Source organism: Melozone crissalis, unplaced genomic scaffold (assembly GCF_028551555.1).
Source record: "Melozone crissalis strain CALT ecotype California unplaced genomic scaffold, PUWL_Pcris_2 ptg000042l_1, whole genome shotgun sequence".
In the NCBI taxonomy this organism is placed as follows: domain Eukaryota; kingdom Metazoa; phylum Chordata; class Aves; order Passeriformes; family Passerellidae; genus Melozone; species Melozone crissalis.
In genome coordinates this window covers 45,042,416-45,062,719 of record NW_026535820.1, presented here as the reverse complement: position 1 = coordinate 45,062,719, position 20,304 = coordinate 45,042,416, and the positions used below count along the sequence as shown (strand labels likewise).

At 41.0% G+C, this 20,304-nt stretch overlaps 1 protein-coding gene across 1 annotated transcript in view; it reads right to left on the bottom strand.

Moving 5' to 3' along the window:
• The window catches only part of FBXL7 (F-box and leucine rich repeat protein 7), a 173,575-nt gene extending 154,385 nt beyond the window's left edge, over window positions 1-19,190 (bottom strand). Inside the window, exon 1 of the mRNA XM_054284977.1 lies at window positions 19,028-19,190. Coding sequence (XP_054140952.1) covers window positions 19,028-19,064 — 37 coding nt within the window. The 5' untranslated portion in view covers window positions 19,065-19,190. The remainder of the gene's footprint in view (window positions 1-19,027) is intronic.
• Window positions 19,191-20,304: the final 1,114 nt, after the last annotated feature.

Below are 20,304 nucleotides of genomic sequence, written 5' to 3'. Positions count from 1 at the left end.
ATTCTTCTTGAGAAAGAGCAGCAGATGCTGTCAGTATTCAGCTTTAAGTAAAGAAACTAGAATATTTAGAGTACTTAGCATTCTTCTTTTAAGAGCATAGACCAGAAGACAGCAACAGTCCTTGTTAGGCCTAAAGAGAAATATGACCTAAAGAACAAGTTAGAAGAAATCAAGACATTTATACCAGATATTTGTTTATACTTGGGGCATCCTACCTTGTGATGGGAAAGGCCCTCAGTCTGTATTAGTCCTCTACTGCAGGAAATGCTCACCATACAAAAACCAGTATTCAGGGAAAAAAAAAGCCTAAGCAGGATCAGATAATTACAAACAGAGACAAGCAAGTTAGGCAGCTTTGAGTCACAGCTGTTGTCAAGCTACAAAATCTGCTTTTTGCAGGATTCTGCCAATAATCACAGACAGTAAATGTGTCCATTTGCCTGTCTTCTATCCTTACGAAGGAGGAAACAGACACCGCAATTCTATTCTTTTTTCAAATCCCTGGAATGGCTTCAAGTCCATAAAGGAATTCTCCACAAGTTATTTGAAATTCACAGACCAGACCAACTTTAGAAATTTGCTGAAGAAGCAGTGTCCATTAGCAATGGAATTTCTTCCTGTGCAAAGCTTCTACATGGATGAGGGTCACAGTTTAGACAATTATACCATCAACAAAAGGATTCTCCAATGGTACCTTACCTGATCAAGGGAACTATTACAGAATCAATTCGAAAATGCCCTTTCCTCTGGGGAACTAAAACTATAGAGGCTTACAGCTATACCCAGCAGGTAGATTGGCTTTCCCTCTACCTTTTAGACAGAGGGTGAACCTAGTCTCATTGTACTGAAATAGAGACTTCCAGAAGAAAAAAGATACTTTCTAAAAGCAAACAGATGCTTAGATTCACCATCATTCTCAGTGAGAGCTGTCCCAGTTGGACCCACCAAGTCCAAGTCAGGGCTTGGAGCTACAGTACAGGGTGATACAAACAAAGTATTTCAGAATAAGCTATTTCAGGGTAAGATGAACTCAAACAATGATATGCTTCAAAGCTTTTACTGTAAATATAAAACCCATCCCTTATTGAGAGCTATTAAAAACAGATGAACAATAAAAATGCTTATGCAGGAAAAAGAAAAAGTTTGGAAAAAACTCAGCTTTATTTCTTATGGTCCGTAAATCCAATAGTTAGAGATGTACTATACATGTGACAAAACCTCCATTTCCAGAAGCCTAGAATAGTTCACTTTCATAGTTCACTGCAAATTCATGGAGCTTCGATTAATTTTGTCATTATGAGAGGAGCAGATCACACAAGTAGGTTAATACACTGTCACTCAGCAAGGCTGCACTTCTGGAACGGGGCTAGAAAAGCAGCTCTATCTTTCTAACAGCCCACCCATCAAATCAAAAGGCTAAGAGAGTAGGGTTTGTTAAGATAGGGAAAGAGAAGGCTTTGGGGTGACCTAGGTGTGGCCTTTCAGTGCCTGAAGGGAGCTCCCAAGAAAGATGGAGAGGGATTTTTACAAAGCCATGTAGTAACAGGACAGGGGTGAATGGTTTCAGACTGAGAGCAAGTTTAGGTTAGATATCAGGAAGAAATTCTTTCTTGTGTGGGTGGTGAGGCTGCCCAGAGAAGCTGTGGGTGCCCCATCCCTGGAAGTGTTCAAGGACAGATTGGATGCAGGTGTGAGCAATCTGGTGAGCAAAGGGTGTCCATGTCCATGGCAGTGGGGTTGGAACTAGATGATCTTTAAGGCCCCTTCCAATTCAGGCCATTCTGTGACTAAACAGCAAGGAAAAAAATTCTCTCTTAATGAAACTTCTCATATTGCTGCTGCTCTAAGGCTCAACCACAAGGTGTCAGAAACAAATGTTTTTAACTAAACTATAGTGATGAATGATCACAATTTGCAGTATTTCATTTCTAAACACAAAATATGACTGTAGCTTTTCACTTCTACTGACAACTGTAGTCAAGAGAATTGTAGTATTTCCAATAAGGAGCAATGAAAACCTAACAAGAAAAGGGCACCCACTTATCTCTTATTCTTGCTTCAGATACCAGTCACACTTCTAGAATGTACAATTCTAGCTTGCAGGTTCTGTCTTTTAACTCTTGACATGATTCCATTAAACTATTCTTTGCTCATAAGTCATGAAGGTTCACCAGGCTATGGGGGTCTCATTTCAGCCAGTTCATGTATTTTAGGTTCTACACAAATGTTCTCCCAGGAATGTCTTTAGAGAAAGCAGTCTTGGCCATACAGCCCTTTTCTTCTGATTCCTACTTCTGCCACTGCTGATAGCTGCCATAGAGATTTCAATTAAAATCATGGGGGGGGACACAGAAATACCGTGCGAACCCTTGGATTGTCAGCCTGGCCAGATGATCATCACCTACACAAACAATGCACAACATTTCTTAGGATAAAAGCAAAGGACTAGGATTTAACTCCATGACAAATACAACAGCACAACATGAAGAGTCCCTTTCCAACGAGAACACATACAAAAAAAAGCGCTGCTCTGAAGGACAAAACCTCAATTGCCATGGCACAGAGAAAGGCAAGCAGCCCCACAGCAGCACATTCTCACAGGTCAAGGACATGTCCTGGGTTAGCAGAAAGCATGACAATGAATCCCAAGGAATCAATCACCATTTAAGTTTAGATCAACCAAAAATAAAGATGTTCAAGTCTAAATAGCATTTTTACATTACACATATGCAAACAATATTTTAAGATAAAGGTAGACCTTTGCTATATGAATGAGGCATAAAGTACTATGGAACAATTTATCTTACTGCTATTAAACATTCAAAGAAACAGCAATTCTCATTTGTTTACTATGGCCAAATGCCCAGATTTAATTTTTTTTCACAGATCTGTTTAAGCTAAAAATTGGACAGTTTAGGCTGCAAGAAAAGAGAAGGCTGAAAATGCAAACACCTTGGCCTTAAGGTGAGAGGACTTGCAAACTTGGTAGGTTACTTATCTTTACAGCAATGTAGTAGAACTTTTGCCAAGATTTTAGATTCCCAATTAGTTGGGATAGTACAGGATTATCCAGCATTTTATAGCCATTTCCTCACTTAGAATATCTGTCCTTAGCATCCTTCACTTTCATCTGCAACTCTAACTAGCAAAAGAAAATAATGACCATTTATTCTACGTGAAAGTGGGAGAAAATTCTGCCTATAAGCTTTCCTGCAGCTCTGGTACCTTCTTGAGAACTCACCTACAGATTATGGAGATTTGGGGTGAGAAAAGTAAATGTTTCTCCCTTTTCTAGTTGATAAACTAGCACTGAAACTCTAACTTCATTTCCCCTCTGTTGTTCTAGAATGAAGGAGCCTTGATCTAGTTCTGTCACTAGATTTATGAGGAATGTGCAACACAGACCCAGTGGGCAGCAAGGCCCAGTTCTGTCACTCCTATATTTTCCTTTGCTTCAGAGGAGTGTTTGCTGGCTGCTATAATTTAGTTGGCCTTTCCTATTTCCTGTGCCTCTCACAGACAATAAACAGAAATATTCCAGACATTACTTTTTGTCTGGATCCCAAGAAGCATTTCCAAAACAACACAAGCACTTGCAGTGCCCACTCTCCCATACTGCTCCTCAAAACCGCACAGCAGAACAGAAATACTCAAGAGACAGCCGTGCCATTAAGCAAAGGAAGAATAATCTCTTATCCACTTCATAATTTACTCAAAAGTGATTAGGAAGTGTAATGGAAAATTCTTCAGGACGCTAAAAACTTCTGGCCAGTCTGAATGACACCAATACAGAAAAAAGTACTACCTGAGCTGCACAGAGTCCAGCAGCTGCTGCCACCACCCAACCATCTGCACGTGGGAGCACACCCCAGGCTGTACTGGCTTTGCATAGAGCTACTGAAATATAAGGAACTGTTGTCAGTTCTACAAGAGGGCAGCAGGCAACTGGACTTAGTGATGCTAAGGATCTAATAAGGATCAGAGTATCAGAGACAACTGATGCTCATCTCTCAGAATATATTAAGGTGAATCCAGACTAAACTTAGACTGGAGTTTGCTTATAGCTGCAGAGAAGCAATTTGAGAGGCAGCTCCTGAAGGATCAATATCAGATTTGACTCAAAATCACAAACAAATTCCTCTGGCAGCTTCTAAATCGATTCCTTACCTGATCTGCATATATTCTTTATTCAAACATTCAAAGTCCTACCTGGAACAATGGTAGCATCTTTCTTACTTATCCTTAATTGCTTCCAGCATGGTCACAGAGCTTGCATACTAGTTTAGATAGCAAGATAGCACAGGAAGTAATTCAAGCAGCAAAGTCTCTTAAAATACTTTTGAAAACCTTTGTGTCACTTATCTAAAGGGTGTTATCTATCCATACAGTGTTACCAAATCATAAATCTATTACCCTTAAGGAGAATAAATCCTTAAGTGGCAAATCAGTGACAAAACATAAGATAGAGAAAGTTGTTCATTTATTCTTCACAACTGATGCAATCTCTTCAGAGAAGTTTTCTTATGTCTAGTGTAAAGAGTCAATCTTCAAGAAAAAAAACAAAAACCAGAGATACTCTTTCCAACTTCCTTGGCAATCACCTGATGTGCCAGGCCCTTGAGATGCCTTGGACTATTGCCAAACAGGAAAGATAATATTAAGCTACTGTACTTCTTTTTAACTATTGCACAAGAGAAAAATCCAAGTTAGTCCTTTATTGAATGGACAACAGCAACAAATCTAATAAAGTTCATCAAAGCTGTGATTGCACAGCTCCACTTTAGAGCAGGTACTCTGCCACTGCTCAGATGCAGCATCCCTGTCTCCTCCACCACAGAACATTCCACCAAACAATCCCAGGGGAATACCCAGCTTATTGCAGCTGGTACTCAGCAAACTAAGAACATATTATATCAATAAAAGAATTTTAATTCACCAGATTTCCAGAGGGCTATGCCCTACCGAAGGATAGGGCTGTCCCATTTCACTGGGTCAGGTCAATGCACCACATTAATATATATTGGCACCAAGCATTAGTGCTATGGTAAATTGTTTATAAAATATGCAATTAGTTGATTTCTGGTCTGCTGGCAACCAGAATTATCAGGGCTCAGCTAATGCATTTCAGAAGATAGCCAGGATGTAATCACTTTCCTGGCTAACTAACGTGGCTAGACAGTCTCAAGGAAAATACAGGGGTCTAGTTTCTGATCTCCTTAACTTCATTCTTCCATTACTTGTACTTGGTTTTTTGCATCTATTTCTAAAAGCACAACAGTACATTGTCTTTATCCGAACATTGCAGTTTAAATTTAAAAAGTAACAAAAACACAGTTCAATTCCTCAAATTAAATATTTCAGATATAAGCTATCCTTTTTAGATCACAAAAATCAATGCTGATTACACAACACTGAAAATCATATTCTTAGCCTCAACTTTTCAAAGCCATTTCACTGGAACTAGATTGAAAAACTCTTTGAGGCTTCTTATTGGAATTCCAGAGCTTACAGTTGTAGAAATTCCATTACCCTAGCACATATATTAAGAAGAACTAGAGGCTCAGAAAAATTGTAGATACCATTTTTTTTAAAGATACATGACACAAATAAATAAAAAGGTCAAAGTATTAAAAACAGTGTGTGGTATTACTATACAACATTTCCAGTATATGTACAAAAATTAAAATTAAGGCCAGTTCCCTGAAGAATACTTTTGCTCAGGTATTTCTGTTCTCATTTTTGATTTCTGCAAAGCTGTATTATTACTTGTGTGCAGTCTGGGTATCACTAACACAGGACTTCAGCGCTCTGGCAGACAAATGCAAAGCCAACGAAAAGTTAACATATTAAGATTTTTTTTTTTAACTTTTCATGGCTTCATCATGAAGAAGGACTTAAAAAAATACTAAGTCTTTATTTAAAAAACTCCTTTTAAAAAGCAGTAGCTGTTGTTCCAAAGGACAGAGGCTCAGGTACAACACAAGATAAGGTTGTTTTCTCAAAACTGCAGTAAACTCAATTTTGATATTGCTTTAGAAGAGAATAGCAGAGAATACTGCATGTAATTCACTATTCTTCCGCCATTCTCTGTCATCCAAAAACACACCACTAGGAACATCTAGTTCACCAGATAACTCACTAGTGATGCAGATTTGCTTATTATTCCTAGAGCATTCTTTTTTTTTTTTAATTATTAGCCAAGTTTCTACTGGGTACCTGATTAATATCACTTGTATGGCCCAGGAAAAAACACACAACTTTCCACTGCAGCTTCATCTCTTTCTACTTTCAGCTGTAAGACTCAAGACTCTAGAAGATGTAATTGAGTTTACATGTTTCTTTGTTTGATTTTTTTCCTGAAACCACCTGTGGTCAAGTCTACAAAAAAAAAAAAAAAGGAGTTCTGTTGATTTTACAGGGATTTTGTTCACTCTTCACACCCATTGGCTGGCATCTACAGGGTTAAAACAAGATTGTGTGACTATCCTTCTTCCCCCGTGTGCATAGTTAAAGACCTGACCTTGGCTTGAAAATACATCCTGAATCAACAGAATCCTTCACAATTTGTCTTACATTTTCTCAAAACCATGGATGGCTAGCATGAGCAACAAGGCTGTTATCAGTATGACTCAATCAACAAAAAGCTCAGGCTCTGTGTCCTACCTACCACACTCCTTTCAGTCAAGTGCTGATACCTCAGTTAGGAAGAAAATTGAGGAAAATATGGGTAGGATTAATTGGTGCTTAAAAGGCACAAACCACACAACCACTGACAGCCAACTGCTGTGTGAAAGGCTCCTGTGTCTGACTAGACTTGTTCTGGTTTAGACTCTAATCCTGGGGAAGCTAAACTTCACTTTCTAGGAATGTTTTTGCTCAAGTAGGGACTTAATGAAGAAACCCTACACTTCAGTGACAGACATGGCAAGGCAAAGGGCAGCAGGAGATCTTATCCACAGAAGGGCAAGAATTTGTTTTCAGCAGAAAATGTGGCCTGGCAAAATGAAAGCGGGAAACCCAGAATTGAACAGATCTGCAACATTCACTGTGTCCTACTTCTGCTACCAAATCCTGTGCTCAAAAAAAAAAAAAGGTAAGTGATAAGGGTGTTCAATTCCACTTCACTACCTGACATCAAAACATGTACCATGATAAAGATGCTGGGCAGTCATCACAGTTCAGCTCTTCCAGAGACAAATACAACTTGCTATACTATGGACTTTCCTTATGAGAAGCAAATTACTCCATTAAATCAAAACAATTTTTGAAACAGTAAATTCCTGGACAACCAAACAGAAACTAGTCCTTCCCTTTATTCACAGTTTCCGTGCAACCTCTCGATAAACTGTAAGCCAATTCACAGTTGAATTATTTCTTCGCTACAAGAAAGGCGCTCACATAGAGCCTTTTAAAACCAGAATTAAAGCAGGAAAAATTAGTAATTGTTTGAGGGAGAGGAAGTCTCACATTCACCTTTGTTCCACTAGTTCCTGGCAAGAGAAATAAATACTCACCACAAGCATTTGTGTTTTTCCATAAAGACAACCACGCAGGATAACAAAAGGTACACCCACAGGGGAGTAAAGCGCAATAATTTCCCAAGAGAAATGAAGACATAAGCAAAATATTCTGCTCCTGCCTGAGTGCCAAAGAAAACTATAGACTGGACTATGCTGTCTAGTCTATACATACAAATGGAAAGAAAAACAGTTTTAAAAAGTCACCCCTAAAATCTCACGTTAGAACATTTTGATTCAAGCACTGTGGCTATAGTTCTGATACCAGAGAACCTTCTGCCTTGCTAGAAAGTTACCCCCTCTCCCTCACAGAACAAATGTTCAAGGAATAGATAACATTAACAGGTGAATTACCCTAGAGGTAGATTTTTGGTACTAAAATCAAAATGCAAATTCAACCGCCAAATAAGTTCAGACATAGCAACACCCAAAACACATTGTATTGTACATAAATTTAGTTTTAAATAGAAGACTCTTAAGAGAAGCATCTACTAGCACTTTAGAGGATTAAAATTACCCATGTTGTCAGATAGTGATTGCTCTCAGAAGGAAATTTAAGACAACCATATTTCATCATTTCACATATGAAAAGTAAGGCATTTCTTCTAAACTTGAATATTAAACTTCTATAACTTAAATGGGGGATTTAACTCATCTTTGATTCAATCCTAGAATACGTGGAAAGAAGCAAACCTTTACACCAGTAGAACAGTACTTTTACCAGTCATGGCTACATCAACTTGAACATGGCAGAAGTGCTTTCTTCTTATTATTATTACTACAACTTTATTAATTAAAGTAACAATCCTAATTGCCTAGGAGAGCACAAAAATGTTATCCTGGGCTAGCTGTTCCTCCTGAAGCAAGGAAAACTCCATGGAAGAAGCTTTTATGAAAAACGCAGACCACTGCTGCTGCCAGAAACAGCAACAAAAAAAACACAGAGCCAGATTCTACCACCACAACTCTTGGGAGTATTCTCCTTATTTCATCTGCTCTCTGCCAAGAGAAAGTGCAGTCATTGAGAAAGTGTGAGTTTCTTTATTCAGCAGAAATGAAGACTTTTTGCATTAATAATATAAGGAAAAAATAAATTATAGCTGAAAAACTCCAAACCAGCTGTAGACACAAGTATAGAGTACTGTTTAGAGATATTCAACTACTGCAACACAGCATTCACACTTGCCAGAACTTGCTACAGCTGAACTCTATTGCTTCTGAAAGCCCAGTAGTAGCTTCTCTAAACATAAGTAACCAGGAGACGTACAGGAAGATGGAGCTAGGGAACATTTAACCAAACTGGACAGACACAAATCCATGAGACCTAATGGAGTGCACTGGCAATGGCTGTGTGATCTGGCCAATGTCACAGCAAGGTCACTCAATTACTGCAGGAAGGTCATGGTGATCAGGAGAGGTTCTGAGAACTGGACAAAAGCAAAACACGCCCCTGTCTCTAGAACAGCTTGGAGGACAATATAGGGAGCCACACACTGGTCAGCCTCACCTCAAACCAGGATAAGTGACAGAGCTTCCTGGAAAATATTTCCAAGCCAAGGTGATGGGAAGACATTATCAGGGATTTATAAGTGGAAGTAAAGCTTGCCCAACCTGACAGACATCAATAAGGAAACAACTGGCACTAGGGAGGTACATGAGTGGTTCATCCTGACTTCAGCAAAGCTTCCCAACTTTTGTTTTCCATAGCACCTTCATAGACAAATGGATGAAGCTAAGTCTAGCTAAGTGGACAGTGAGACAAAACTGAAAACTGACTAATCTGCAAAAAGATAGGCCAGGCAGAAAGATACTCTGAGAGCTAGAACACTCTACTCTGAAGAAGAAGGAATTCAGACAAAATCTCATCATTGTGTATAAATACCTGGAGAAGAGAGAAAGTGAAGTAAAGAACACAATCTCCTCATTGAGAGCCAGTGAACAGACAAGAGGCAATAGTCACAAATATATGAGCATTTCCATTTAAACATTAAAGCATTTTTTTCTTCTTTTAAAATCTGCAGGTGACGGAGCACTGGAACAGACTGCTCAGGGACATTGTACTATTTCATGGGCATTGTAATACCTTCATCTTTGGAGGTGCTAAGAAATCTGATGGCACAATATTCTGTGCAACCTGCTCTACTTGGCTTCATTTTGAGCAGCAGGTTGGATTAGAGATCTCCAGAGATGTCACTTTAAATCTTTGGATTTGTGTACTTCAGCCTCTACAGACCTTAAGATATGGCCAAGAGTTGATTGGAAAAGGCTGGAATGTAATTTTACTGTCCATACAGAACCCCACTGGCAGTCTAGTATACTAAAACCATAAAAATTCCCCAGCAAGAGGCTCTGAAGTAAGAGCACCCATGTTCCGAAACCATGCTAAAAATAGATGAGGACCTTCAGGCTTGTTGGCTACAAAAGAGGACAGCCACACAAGAACCTGAGGAGGAAGGTCAGCTGCTAGATATTCTTGACATAGAAGAGCATACAGTTAGCTTCAACTTGATGCTAGCATGGCTAACTGGAATTGTAATCCTGCTGCTACAATACTACTACCTCTACCACTACCTCTACTGCTACCTCTTAATATATTCTGAAGCTTCAGAAATTCTAAAAGCTCAATTTGTAATAGTACATCAACAATTTTCACCACATAATAAAGCAACAGCTTATTGTTTCCACAACCTTACTTAAAATAAAATTTATGCATGTCCACACTTGGAATACTGCATTAGGTTCAGGAGACCATAGCACAGGAAAGACATGGACCTGTTGGAACAAGTCCAGAGGAGGACCACAAAAATGATCAGGGTGCTGGAGCACATCTTCTATGAGGACAGGCTGAGAAAGCTGGGGCTGTCCAGCCTGGAGAAGAGAAGACTCCTGTCAGACCTTACTGCAACCTTTCAATACTTAAAGAGAGCTTATAAGATGGGGACAGACTTTCTAGTAGGCCTATTGTGATAGCACAAGGGATATTGGTTTTAAACCAAAAGATTTAGACTAGATATAAGGAAAAATGATTTTACAGTGACAGTGGTGAAACAGTAGAATGGGTTGGTGGTTACCCCATCCCTGGAAACATAAATGGTCAGGCTGGAAGGTGCTGTGAGCAACCTGAAGCTCATTGCAGAGGGATTGAGCTAGATGACATTAAAAAAGTCCCTTCCAATCCAAACTACTCTATGATTCCCCGTTGATGCCACAAGCAGCTTCCTTATAAAATGTCAAAGGCAAATGAAAAACTGGAAATAGAAATACATTTTACTGGGTACTATAGAAAAATCCCAAAAACATCTGTTGAGTACATCTGTTGGTGACCAGCTGTTGGCCTTGCTGTCTTGCACTCCAGTGATGAACAAGATCAAGTATTGCCATCATTTCATCAGAGACAAAATAAGACAGGAGCCACAAGCACCACAAGAAACTCTCAAAGAAGTGCACTTTGTCTTCAGCTGTTTCCACAATAGCATTATTATCTCTCAAGGACAGGATTTAAACAAAATACTCACCCTGAGTAATTATTACACAATTTAAGAAAAATTTCCAAGTTTTTCTTCTCTGTGCAGCCATTTATACAGAAAGAGGATTTTGTGCAATCTGGCAACAAAATAGTATCTGAGCCTTAAATGGATGGCATGCTTCTCCACTATGCATTCAGCCATGCAAGCAATAAAACTTTGGACTCCCCATGAGCTGACAAGACTGCACTTGTCATGTGACAACTAGACTTGACACAAATTCTATTTTTACTGTGAAACAAGGTTGTGTGACTTTTGATCAAAAGAGGTTCTTCCTAGTTAACCATCATTGATGTTATGCCAGTGGTATTAGAGTCCTCTTTTTTTCCTTAAAAAAACAACCAAACAAAAAGACAGCCAACCTCATAATTGCTCCTTTTATAATAGCATCTGCAAATTTCATTTGGTTTTCTTTTAATAGGAGCAAAGAAGGAAATTGAGGAAGATAATTTTTAAAATAGATTACTGAAAAGAGTATTAAAACACCTTCCTCCAACCTAATGCTGCTTGAAAAGACTTCAGTATAGCATTACTGCAGCTATTACACACATTTGTACACAAATTGCTCAGAAAGAAAAGTGCCACATGATTTCCGATGTTGATTTAACAAATTTATGTATTGCAGACAGGAATTTCCTGATCCAAAACATGAGCATGAAAAAGAGCTTCCTGTTGCTCACTTTACTCCAAGGGTAAAAATCCCCAAGATACAACAATTTTTTTCCCCATTTACTTAAGGCAGAGATCACAAAAGTATATAGAGTGAAGAGACCTATTTTGCCAAAAAATTACTTTTGTTGAGTTTGGATGCTGGCACAAAGTTGGAACCCTTTCCTGAAATATCTGCTCAGACATGGCCAACTCAAGCACAACATCAAGATGATAACACCTCCTTTATGCTTCAACTCCTTTAAGGAGGTCTCACACAAACCTGCTCTCAATGCCAGGTTGGTCCTAGAAGACACAAGTAGATTTGGAATTAAAATGAGAGGTATGACCAGACAGAACTAACAGCTTTTCCCCCTCAAGGTCAGGTACAACACTATGAGTTCTCAACCTAAATGGTACTTGAATAACAAAGTCCTGCAGCTTGTCTATCCCATCACAAGCTGGACATCTCTACACATAGAAAGTCTTGCATATTTATTCTTCTCATCAACAAGGAACAGATTTTATTGGGAGCCCACCACCTGTTTTTCAGCTTTTGAAGGTCGCTACTCCTTAATGAAATAGTTGTCCTAATTTAGCAAAGCACATGTCCTGTATTAAAAAATAGGGCATAGCTAACTATGAAATGAAGAGCAGAAATAAACCACTTGTGCATTTCAGCCTTCAAATGTCATCCACTGCCTTCTGCCAATCACTTTCCTAACACAAACAAGACACAGAAAGGAGCAAACCAATTCCTAGTTAGGAATTGTTCACAGAAGTAAGGAATCCAGAAGTGGCCAAAGGATTGAAACTGCCAGAAAATTAAGTTTGCTGAGGAGTTTTTTGGGGTTAGCAGTTTAGACTGAAAACTGCTCACTCAATTATGAATACATGTTGATTTCTATTTTTTCCCCCCTCACAAGGAATGATATAGTATCCACTTCAGTTTGGATTTTATGAAGTTCAGCTTGGTAGAAGGATGTTCAAATTCAGTTTACAAAAGTTACCAAAGCAGTCTTGTCTCCTTCCATGCCTTTGGGGAGTGGGCAAAAGAAGGATGAGGATATGCAAGTCCTGGACTCCTACTACCTTTACTACCTTAGCTGAGACAGGTCTGCTAGAAGCTTTCCATGTCATGCATCCCCAGCTTCAAAGTTTATTCAGGCCTCTGACTGTCACCCAGTTAACTTTTTTTTTTTAAATTAAACAGAAGAGAGTCCAGTTAATCTTGCACCATGCAAAGCTACCAACCAAGTCAAAGACAACTCCCTAGAGTACAGTTAGTTAGCCAATATCTAATAAAAAAAAGAGATCCTCCCTTGTCCCAGAAGCATTTTATGAAAGAATAACAATTTATGAAATAACATGGATATTAGTCACTAAGTTACTTTCTAAAAAGCTATCAATAAAATTAGCAACATTTACAAGCCTAAACCTCCCACAAATCTGTAGCTGTGTGAGTGTGTATAAACACATATTTGAACTACACACAGGCTGTTCATTTTTTTAGAAAAGAAAATTCTGTTTTATGAAATACTGACAGCAGCAGAGCAGCTCACTTAAGTGCTGTGTCCGACCCTCCTCCTGCCCCTGCCATGCGATCTAGACAACAACATGCAACATAAGCACTGAGCTTAGAGCAAATTTACTTTTTGGAGACAAACTGAGTAAACACAAAATACACACAATCATTTTGCATTGCTCAGTTGACAGTTACATAAAAAATGAACATCATAAGCAGCATTTTTGAAGATTACTTCTGGTTAAGAGCAGTTGGCCGCTGTCAGACCACAAATTCCCTTTTAAAAAAAACAACACTGCTTGAAGGACTGACATTTGGAATACTGCTATACTTCCAGTCTCAATTTTGTTGTTAAGAGGCAAGTCTCATCTCTCTGAAGGTAGGTGAGTGAAATTCAGCCACAGGAAAATGGAAGAACCGACACTGGACAAGTAACAAAAAGCAGAATACAATCACATAAGTAAGTGCAACACCAAAAAGCACTATTAAGCAGCACCCTAATGTTTAGGATGGTCACATGTATGTTAAGGTTAAAATAACAAACAAAAAAACCCCCACCAGAACAGTAAAGTAAGACAGCAGTGCAATATACTAAACTTCATTTTTAACAGGTCAAATAGTAATGTGTAAATGCAACTCAGACATCAAAACAAGCTGAGAAAAAAAATGCACAGCCCAGGAGCCTTTTAGCACCCAACTTGATGAGACTCTTCACTTGACTCTGGGAACCTCATGGGGTAGAAAATGATCAATACCAGAAAGAAAAACTGCCCTTGCTTCTGAAGATGCAGTATGCAGGGAAGATGCCTCAGGGGTTGTCACAATTTTGTAATTAAATAATGTAGTAAAAGCTACTTTATTGTCTTTCCCATCCCCTTACCCTCATTAAAATTTCCCACAAGGCTTCACAGATTCTAACCACCAATATAAATAATTGGTAAATGATTATGATTCAACTCTTTAACAAACTCTTTAAACAAAAGAGTGCAAGACTACCATGGTAAACTGTTTTTCACAGCTGACATAAGCACTGCATGTGAAGTAAATCCAGCAACACTTTGTGAAGAAAAAAATCCTAACATATGGCAAAATCTATAGGTCATGAATGTCAGAGCTTTTGGATGAAAAAGATTTCCATACACAGCCTCAGGTGTGTCAGAACACCTGCCATCACTGAACGAGCAGAGATCTACTTCGAAATGAAAGGCAGCATTAACAATGAGTTAGTGTCCCACAGCACCTTCAAGAAAAAGGACAAGTCTGAAAGCCTGGCTCTATAATGCAGACCTTGAACATGTTTTCCAGCTGAAGAGGCAGGTTTGAGAGGGTAACCTACTCCAAAATGAACTCAGACTGACCCATTTCTCCACAGTGCTCCATGCTGGCAATTCCTGGGAAGTTTTAGCTACTGTATACCAGGACTCCCATCATAATTAACACTTTGTGAAACTATGCTGTGCTTTCTAGCAACTGTATCTCATGACAAAGGCAGGTTTCTGTGCTGGTGCTTACTTGAGCAGAACACTGGGAGAACACGGAATTCTACCTCCAAATGGTTTGTGAATAGAAAACACCATAAATAAAAGTCTGAAGAAGGAACATTTTCAAACTAAGAACAGAGTGAAAGTTATTCCTAAAGAGTTTGCATTAAAATCTTCCCACATTAAATATTCAGATTCAAAAAGAAAAAGTTTGTCAACAAGGCTTATGATTCAGAAAGGATGTTGATTTCCTTGTCTAAGGTGCTGTTTCACCTATGTCTCCCACAGTTTCATCTATTTCTCCCCTGCCATCCCCTGTTCTCTACAGAACAAGGCTCCTGTGTTACATCAAGCCTTTCATGATACATTTTAACTGATCAAGTGGAGCTCATTGTCACCAATCCTCTCTAGACCAGTTCATGGATGGAGAAACTGCAGGAGAGGCTCAAAGAAAGTTCTATCCATAACTGCAGGATTCTGGACAGTTGTTAAAAGAGTTGTTAAAAAGACATTTCTTCATCTGGTCTAAACATCGGTATTGTCAACATTTTGTACCATTATTTAGGTCCTCTCAAATTTGACTGGTTCTCAGGTCTCAGTTTAATGAAGAAGTCACTTGTGAAGAAGACATGTTGAAAAGTTATTTTGCAAAGCAGCAATTTCACCTCAATGCCACAGCTTCCTTTCATATGTAATAACACAGACTATTCCTCCAACTCATATCACAAAGCCAATTCCCTTGTACTACAGAAGTAGTTTTAAAGTCCTTCCCTTGAGGATTAGAAGTTGCCTCAGGTGGTAAGAGGAACAGCACCCAGTTAACTTTTTCCCAACAGCTGGGACTTTACCCATGACCGTCAGCACCCACCCAGCCTCATGCCCAGCACGAAGGTTTTTCTGGGCAGAAACATTACAGAAACACTGCCAAGGTATCTCATCAACTTGGCAATAGTTAAAGGGCAACATCCTTCAATTCAGTCCCTTATCTGTTATGATGAGTAGTGTCTTGTTTAGTCAGCTGCAACAGCGTTACATTTTAAGGCATGTCCTTAAACAGAACACCTGACTTTTGACAGCTCCTACAACAAAAGGCTGCTCTGTCCACTATCAGACACAAGACTCCCTCTTATTTAAAAACTGAGCAAGTAGCTAAATAAGTGAGAGAAAACAGAATGGTTTATCCCCATGGCAAGAAAGTGAAAGACAGCAGTAAGACTCTTGCTAAGGTCACTGATGATTTCCATCAGTTTATCTGTGTAGGCAAAATCTCTACAGGTTCTGCTCCATGATAAAGTGTATTTCTTGCTCCAGTGTTCTATGAGCATCAGCAGCACTGTTCAAACACAAGTGCTGTAACGCATTCAGAAAGATTCACCTCAAGCTTTAGCACTTCAGTCTGAATCTACTGCATATTACAACAAGCCTGAAATCTCAAGCTCCACATATTTTTCAGGTAAACAATTTCCAGGAGTAATCTGCCTTATAACAATTATTGTAAAAAATTCAAATGAAAATTAGAAAATTAACCTTGTATTTAATATTTTACATTTTAAAAGAGGTAAATTCCTATAAACAAGGTTTTGTTACTATATTAATTTATCATCATTTCTTAAGTAAGTATTGTGTTCATATCCCAAAAATCATTACATGATTTTTCAAGTAAGCAATTTTATTTACATGTAAACTTCATTCAGAGCAAGTTTTAGCTTTAGAAAATAAAGTAAATGGAAAACAAACACATTTAAAGGCACTGTCAATTATACACCAGACTCTATATACTGATTTAGACTCCTCAAACATGTAATTGTCCAGTGCATTTTAACATGACACATTCCATAAAGCCTTGGCCAACCAGATAAATAAAGGCAGTCCAGGGTAGTTTATGTGATCAGTCACAAACACTTAGCTGCCGGAGATTATTGCATACACAGCACAGATGTGAATTTCAAAAAAAGTTTCTTACTGGTAGTGTAACAATGTAGCAATCCACATAACACCCAATTTCCTAGTCATAAAAGCTCTCTGTTTTAGAAGCGGTATCGTGAGCAAGAGTTGTTCTTGCCCTAATGTATCTGTTCAACACTGAGATGAGAACCAATTTGGGCAAATTAATGAAGCTCTGCAGTTCCACAGCAGATAGGAAGGAAAGCTGTGAGGAAAAACCCAACCAGTTTAAAAATCATTTCCAGTTGTCTTCCTGAAATCCCACGTAAGATATCAGCAAGCAGCAAATGGTAAAACGGCCTTCAAGAAGCTCAGCTAACAAAGGTACTTTTCTCCACTCTTAAAATGACATAGCATAGTGCAGCATCAGCCTACAAAGCCCAATGGGCTAAAAACTGTTGAGATTGAGGCTAAAAACATTGAGATGCCACTCAATGAACTTCCAAATGGATATTCAGGTTGCTTTTAAAGAAAATGTTGTTTCCTCCCCCACCAGGGAGCATAATCACATCCTACTAAAGGATAACTTTTTACAGCAATGAAGTGGTTCATTTGCCAAAGGCACCAAAAGCCCCAGTAGTTTATGGGGCGGAGAAGGGGGGGGGAAGCCTCCCTTTATCAGGTTTAGATTTGTTCTCCTCTGTATCACTCAGGAAACAAAACTAGTATGAGAGCTTCTCCAAGTTCCTCAGTAACTGACAATGCATGGGAGTTACCAGGAAACATGATCTATGATGCACATCAATGATGTAGTTCTGGTCATGGGGCTTGGGGATTTTTTAAGTCTATTTTAACTCTAAGCCACTATTCTACCTAATTTGCAAGACAGGTAATGGTCTGCACTGCAAAGATTCATTTGCCACAGGTAGTGTGCACTGCCAGGATCCAGTCGCCACTCTGAATGGAGGAGAGACGTGAACTAAGAACTCCCTGGTAGTACTAATCCTCCTCTTCCTCACAGAAGTGCCTGTCAGGTACTTCTGGAACAGTTAATCTCCCCTTCACTGAGGGCTGCAAGAGACTCTGTGTCAGTCACATCTCTCCCCAAAAATTGTACATTTATTGAAGCACTCAGTCCTCTGAATTCACAAGAAAGATCAGGCATGCATCCACACCTTCTGGTCATTGAGGTAAACACCTCCCAGCAGCATGACCAGAAATATCAATGATGGCCCTTTCAACTCTAATGAAAAACTAAGATTTCCCCTTTCAGGAGGAATCCAAAGAGGCTTTGGTTGCAACTTCCAGGCTCACCCTATTTATGCAGGAGCTTTTCTAGTGATGGTATCAATTGACTGAAACCCCACGACAGGAAGAATATCTTCAGCTTAAAGCATCTGACTTCATCAACTCTTCAAACAGCAGAGCTCATTTGGCAATAAATGAAAGGAACTGCAGAATCTGCTCTAGAAGTGGCGTCTTTCCCCTTTCCTTTACACAATCTCCATGCATATTTTGGATGTAAGAGGTGTATCCTTTGACAGCTGCCATCTGAACTCCCAAAGAATGGAGCAGACCACAAGATCATCTCTTTCTCTCCACCTACAAACCCTCAACAACCAAAAAAGGGGGTGGCAGTGATCCTATAAGGTCGCCCAATACGCCAAGGGGAAGGCATACATCCTACAGAGTTGCCTAAATACTTGGAGGGCAATTCATACAGAAGTCAGCTAGAAGTTAAAGAAAGCTTAAAACTAGCTGGCAGAAAGACAAACTTTCTGTACTTGCCATTGGTTTGCCTGACACCAGCTGACTGTTCCAGTAGTCCTTCACACCAGAAGCAAAGCAGCTGAAATTCATCCCTGATGCAGCTCCAGCGAGACTAATAGGTTTCCACAAGAACGAATCAGGCCCTGTATATCTAAAACTAAGCCCACTAAAGTTTCACTGAAGCGAAATTGCAGGAGTACAATCTATGGATAACAGCTGGAGAACATTAACTCTCCCCCCAACCCTTGCCGGGGTTAATTTTTTTCTTTCTGTTCAGACAGGAAGCAGTCATATAGCATACTGCATAATATAAGGATCCTGGGATAGAAAGACGAGTAAAAAAAGGATTACAAAGAGCGTTCTACAACTTTTTAGCGAAGTTAACACTCTCCGTAACCCCCGAGCTGCCTTCGAACAGCAAGCCTCGCCGCTGCCTCGACATCACGAGCAGAGACAGCACTTAAACTACATAGTTTAAACTTAGTGAAAAATAAAAAGCATAATAAAAATAAAGGGTGTTTTTAAGGGGCGCAGCGGGAGACAGCGTGGCGGGTCGGGGCGGGAGCGGTCCCGGTGAGGAAGAGGAGGGGAGGTCCCCGCCGCGGCGCCCCCCGCCCGGCCACCCCTCCCGGCCGGCACGACCCCCAGCGCGCTCCTGCCGCCCCCAGCTCAGCTCACCCTCGCTGCCGTACTGCTTGCCATTGTTCGCGCCCATCCTGCCGCCTTCATGCTCGTGGCCGCTTTCCCACGCCGCCGCTCAGCATCTCTGCCGCGGGGCGGCCGCGGCTCGGACCGAGTGCAGCCCCGGGCAGCGCCTCCGAAAGTGTTCACGCCGACATGTCCAAAGCAGCCCTGCGACTTCCTCCGCTTCTTCGGCGGTGGCCGACACCCTCCCTTCCCCACCTCACAATAAAAAAAAAAAAAAAAAAAACCCAAAACAAAACAACCAAACAAAATAACCCCAACAACAACAACAAACTTTAAAAGAGAAAGAATCAAAAATGCGATGTATCGGTGCGCCCACCCCGCCCTGGTTTCCAGCCGGGGTGTACGGGCCAGGAAGGCGGCTCAGTTATAATCCACAAGCAGGACGGGCGGGACGGCCTCTGGGCGCTGGCTCCGCCGCCCCGCGGCTGCCGCTCGGCTCCTCCGATGCTTCAGCGCCGCTCCGCCTTCCTCCTCCTCCTCCTCGCAGCCGTGCCGCTGCCGCCGCCTCTCCCGGGAGGCCGCCGCCAGCCACTTGTTGCCCGGGGCGGGAGGAAAGGGAGCCTCGGCCGCAGACTTTTGTTAGCGGCAGGCGCCTCCTCCCGGCGCCCAGCGCCGCCGGGCCGAGCCGGGCCGGGGAGGGAGGGAGGGGATGGCGATGGAGGGAGGATGGAGCCCCGAGCCGGCCCCGGCCCTTAAAGACACAGCGCCCGGCACCGGGGCTCCCCTGGCCGCTGTCCCACCAGAGCGGCCCGGCGGGGAGGGCTGCGGGGGCTGCGGGCTGAGACCCGCCCAGCTCCGCCCTGCCCCGGTGTCCTCCCCAAAGCAGGACAGGGGCTCTGCGTTCGGCACCTTCCTGCCCCGGTGTCCTTCCCAGGCCAGGACAGGGGCTCTGCGTTTGGCACCTTCACTGCACCCCCGACCCCGTGCAGCTCAGCCGGGGGCTGACAGAAATCTCCGTGTGTAGGAGGAAGCCGCGCAGCAGGGACGCTTACTTCTCGTCCTCTCTGGCTGCTCCGGAGTTCGAGGTGTTTTCTCCTTGCAGATTGAATTCCTGCAGTCACTGAGCTCCAGGGAGTCACTGCCGGCCTTTGCCGCCGCATTGAAGAAAAAATATCAAACTGTTGAATATCTCCCAAATTTGTTCTGCAGGTATCCTGTAGGGATATATCTCATCCCTTGGGAAGAGATTATTCTGTTTAATTCAGCTATCTTAAAAAACAGTTTCTGCTTCTTTCACCCCAAAAGAC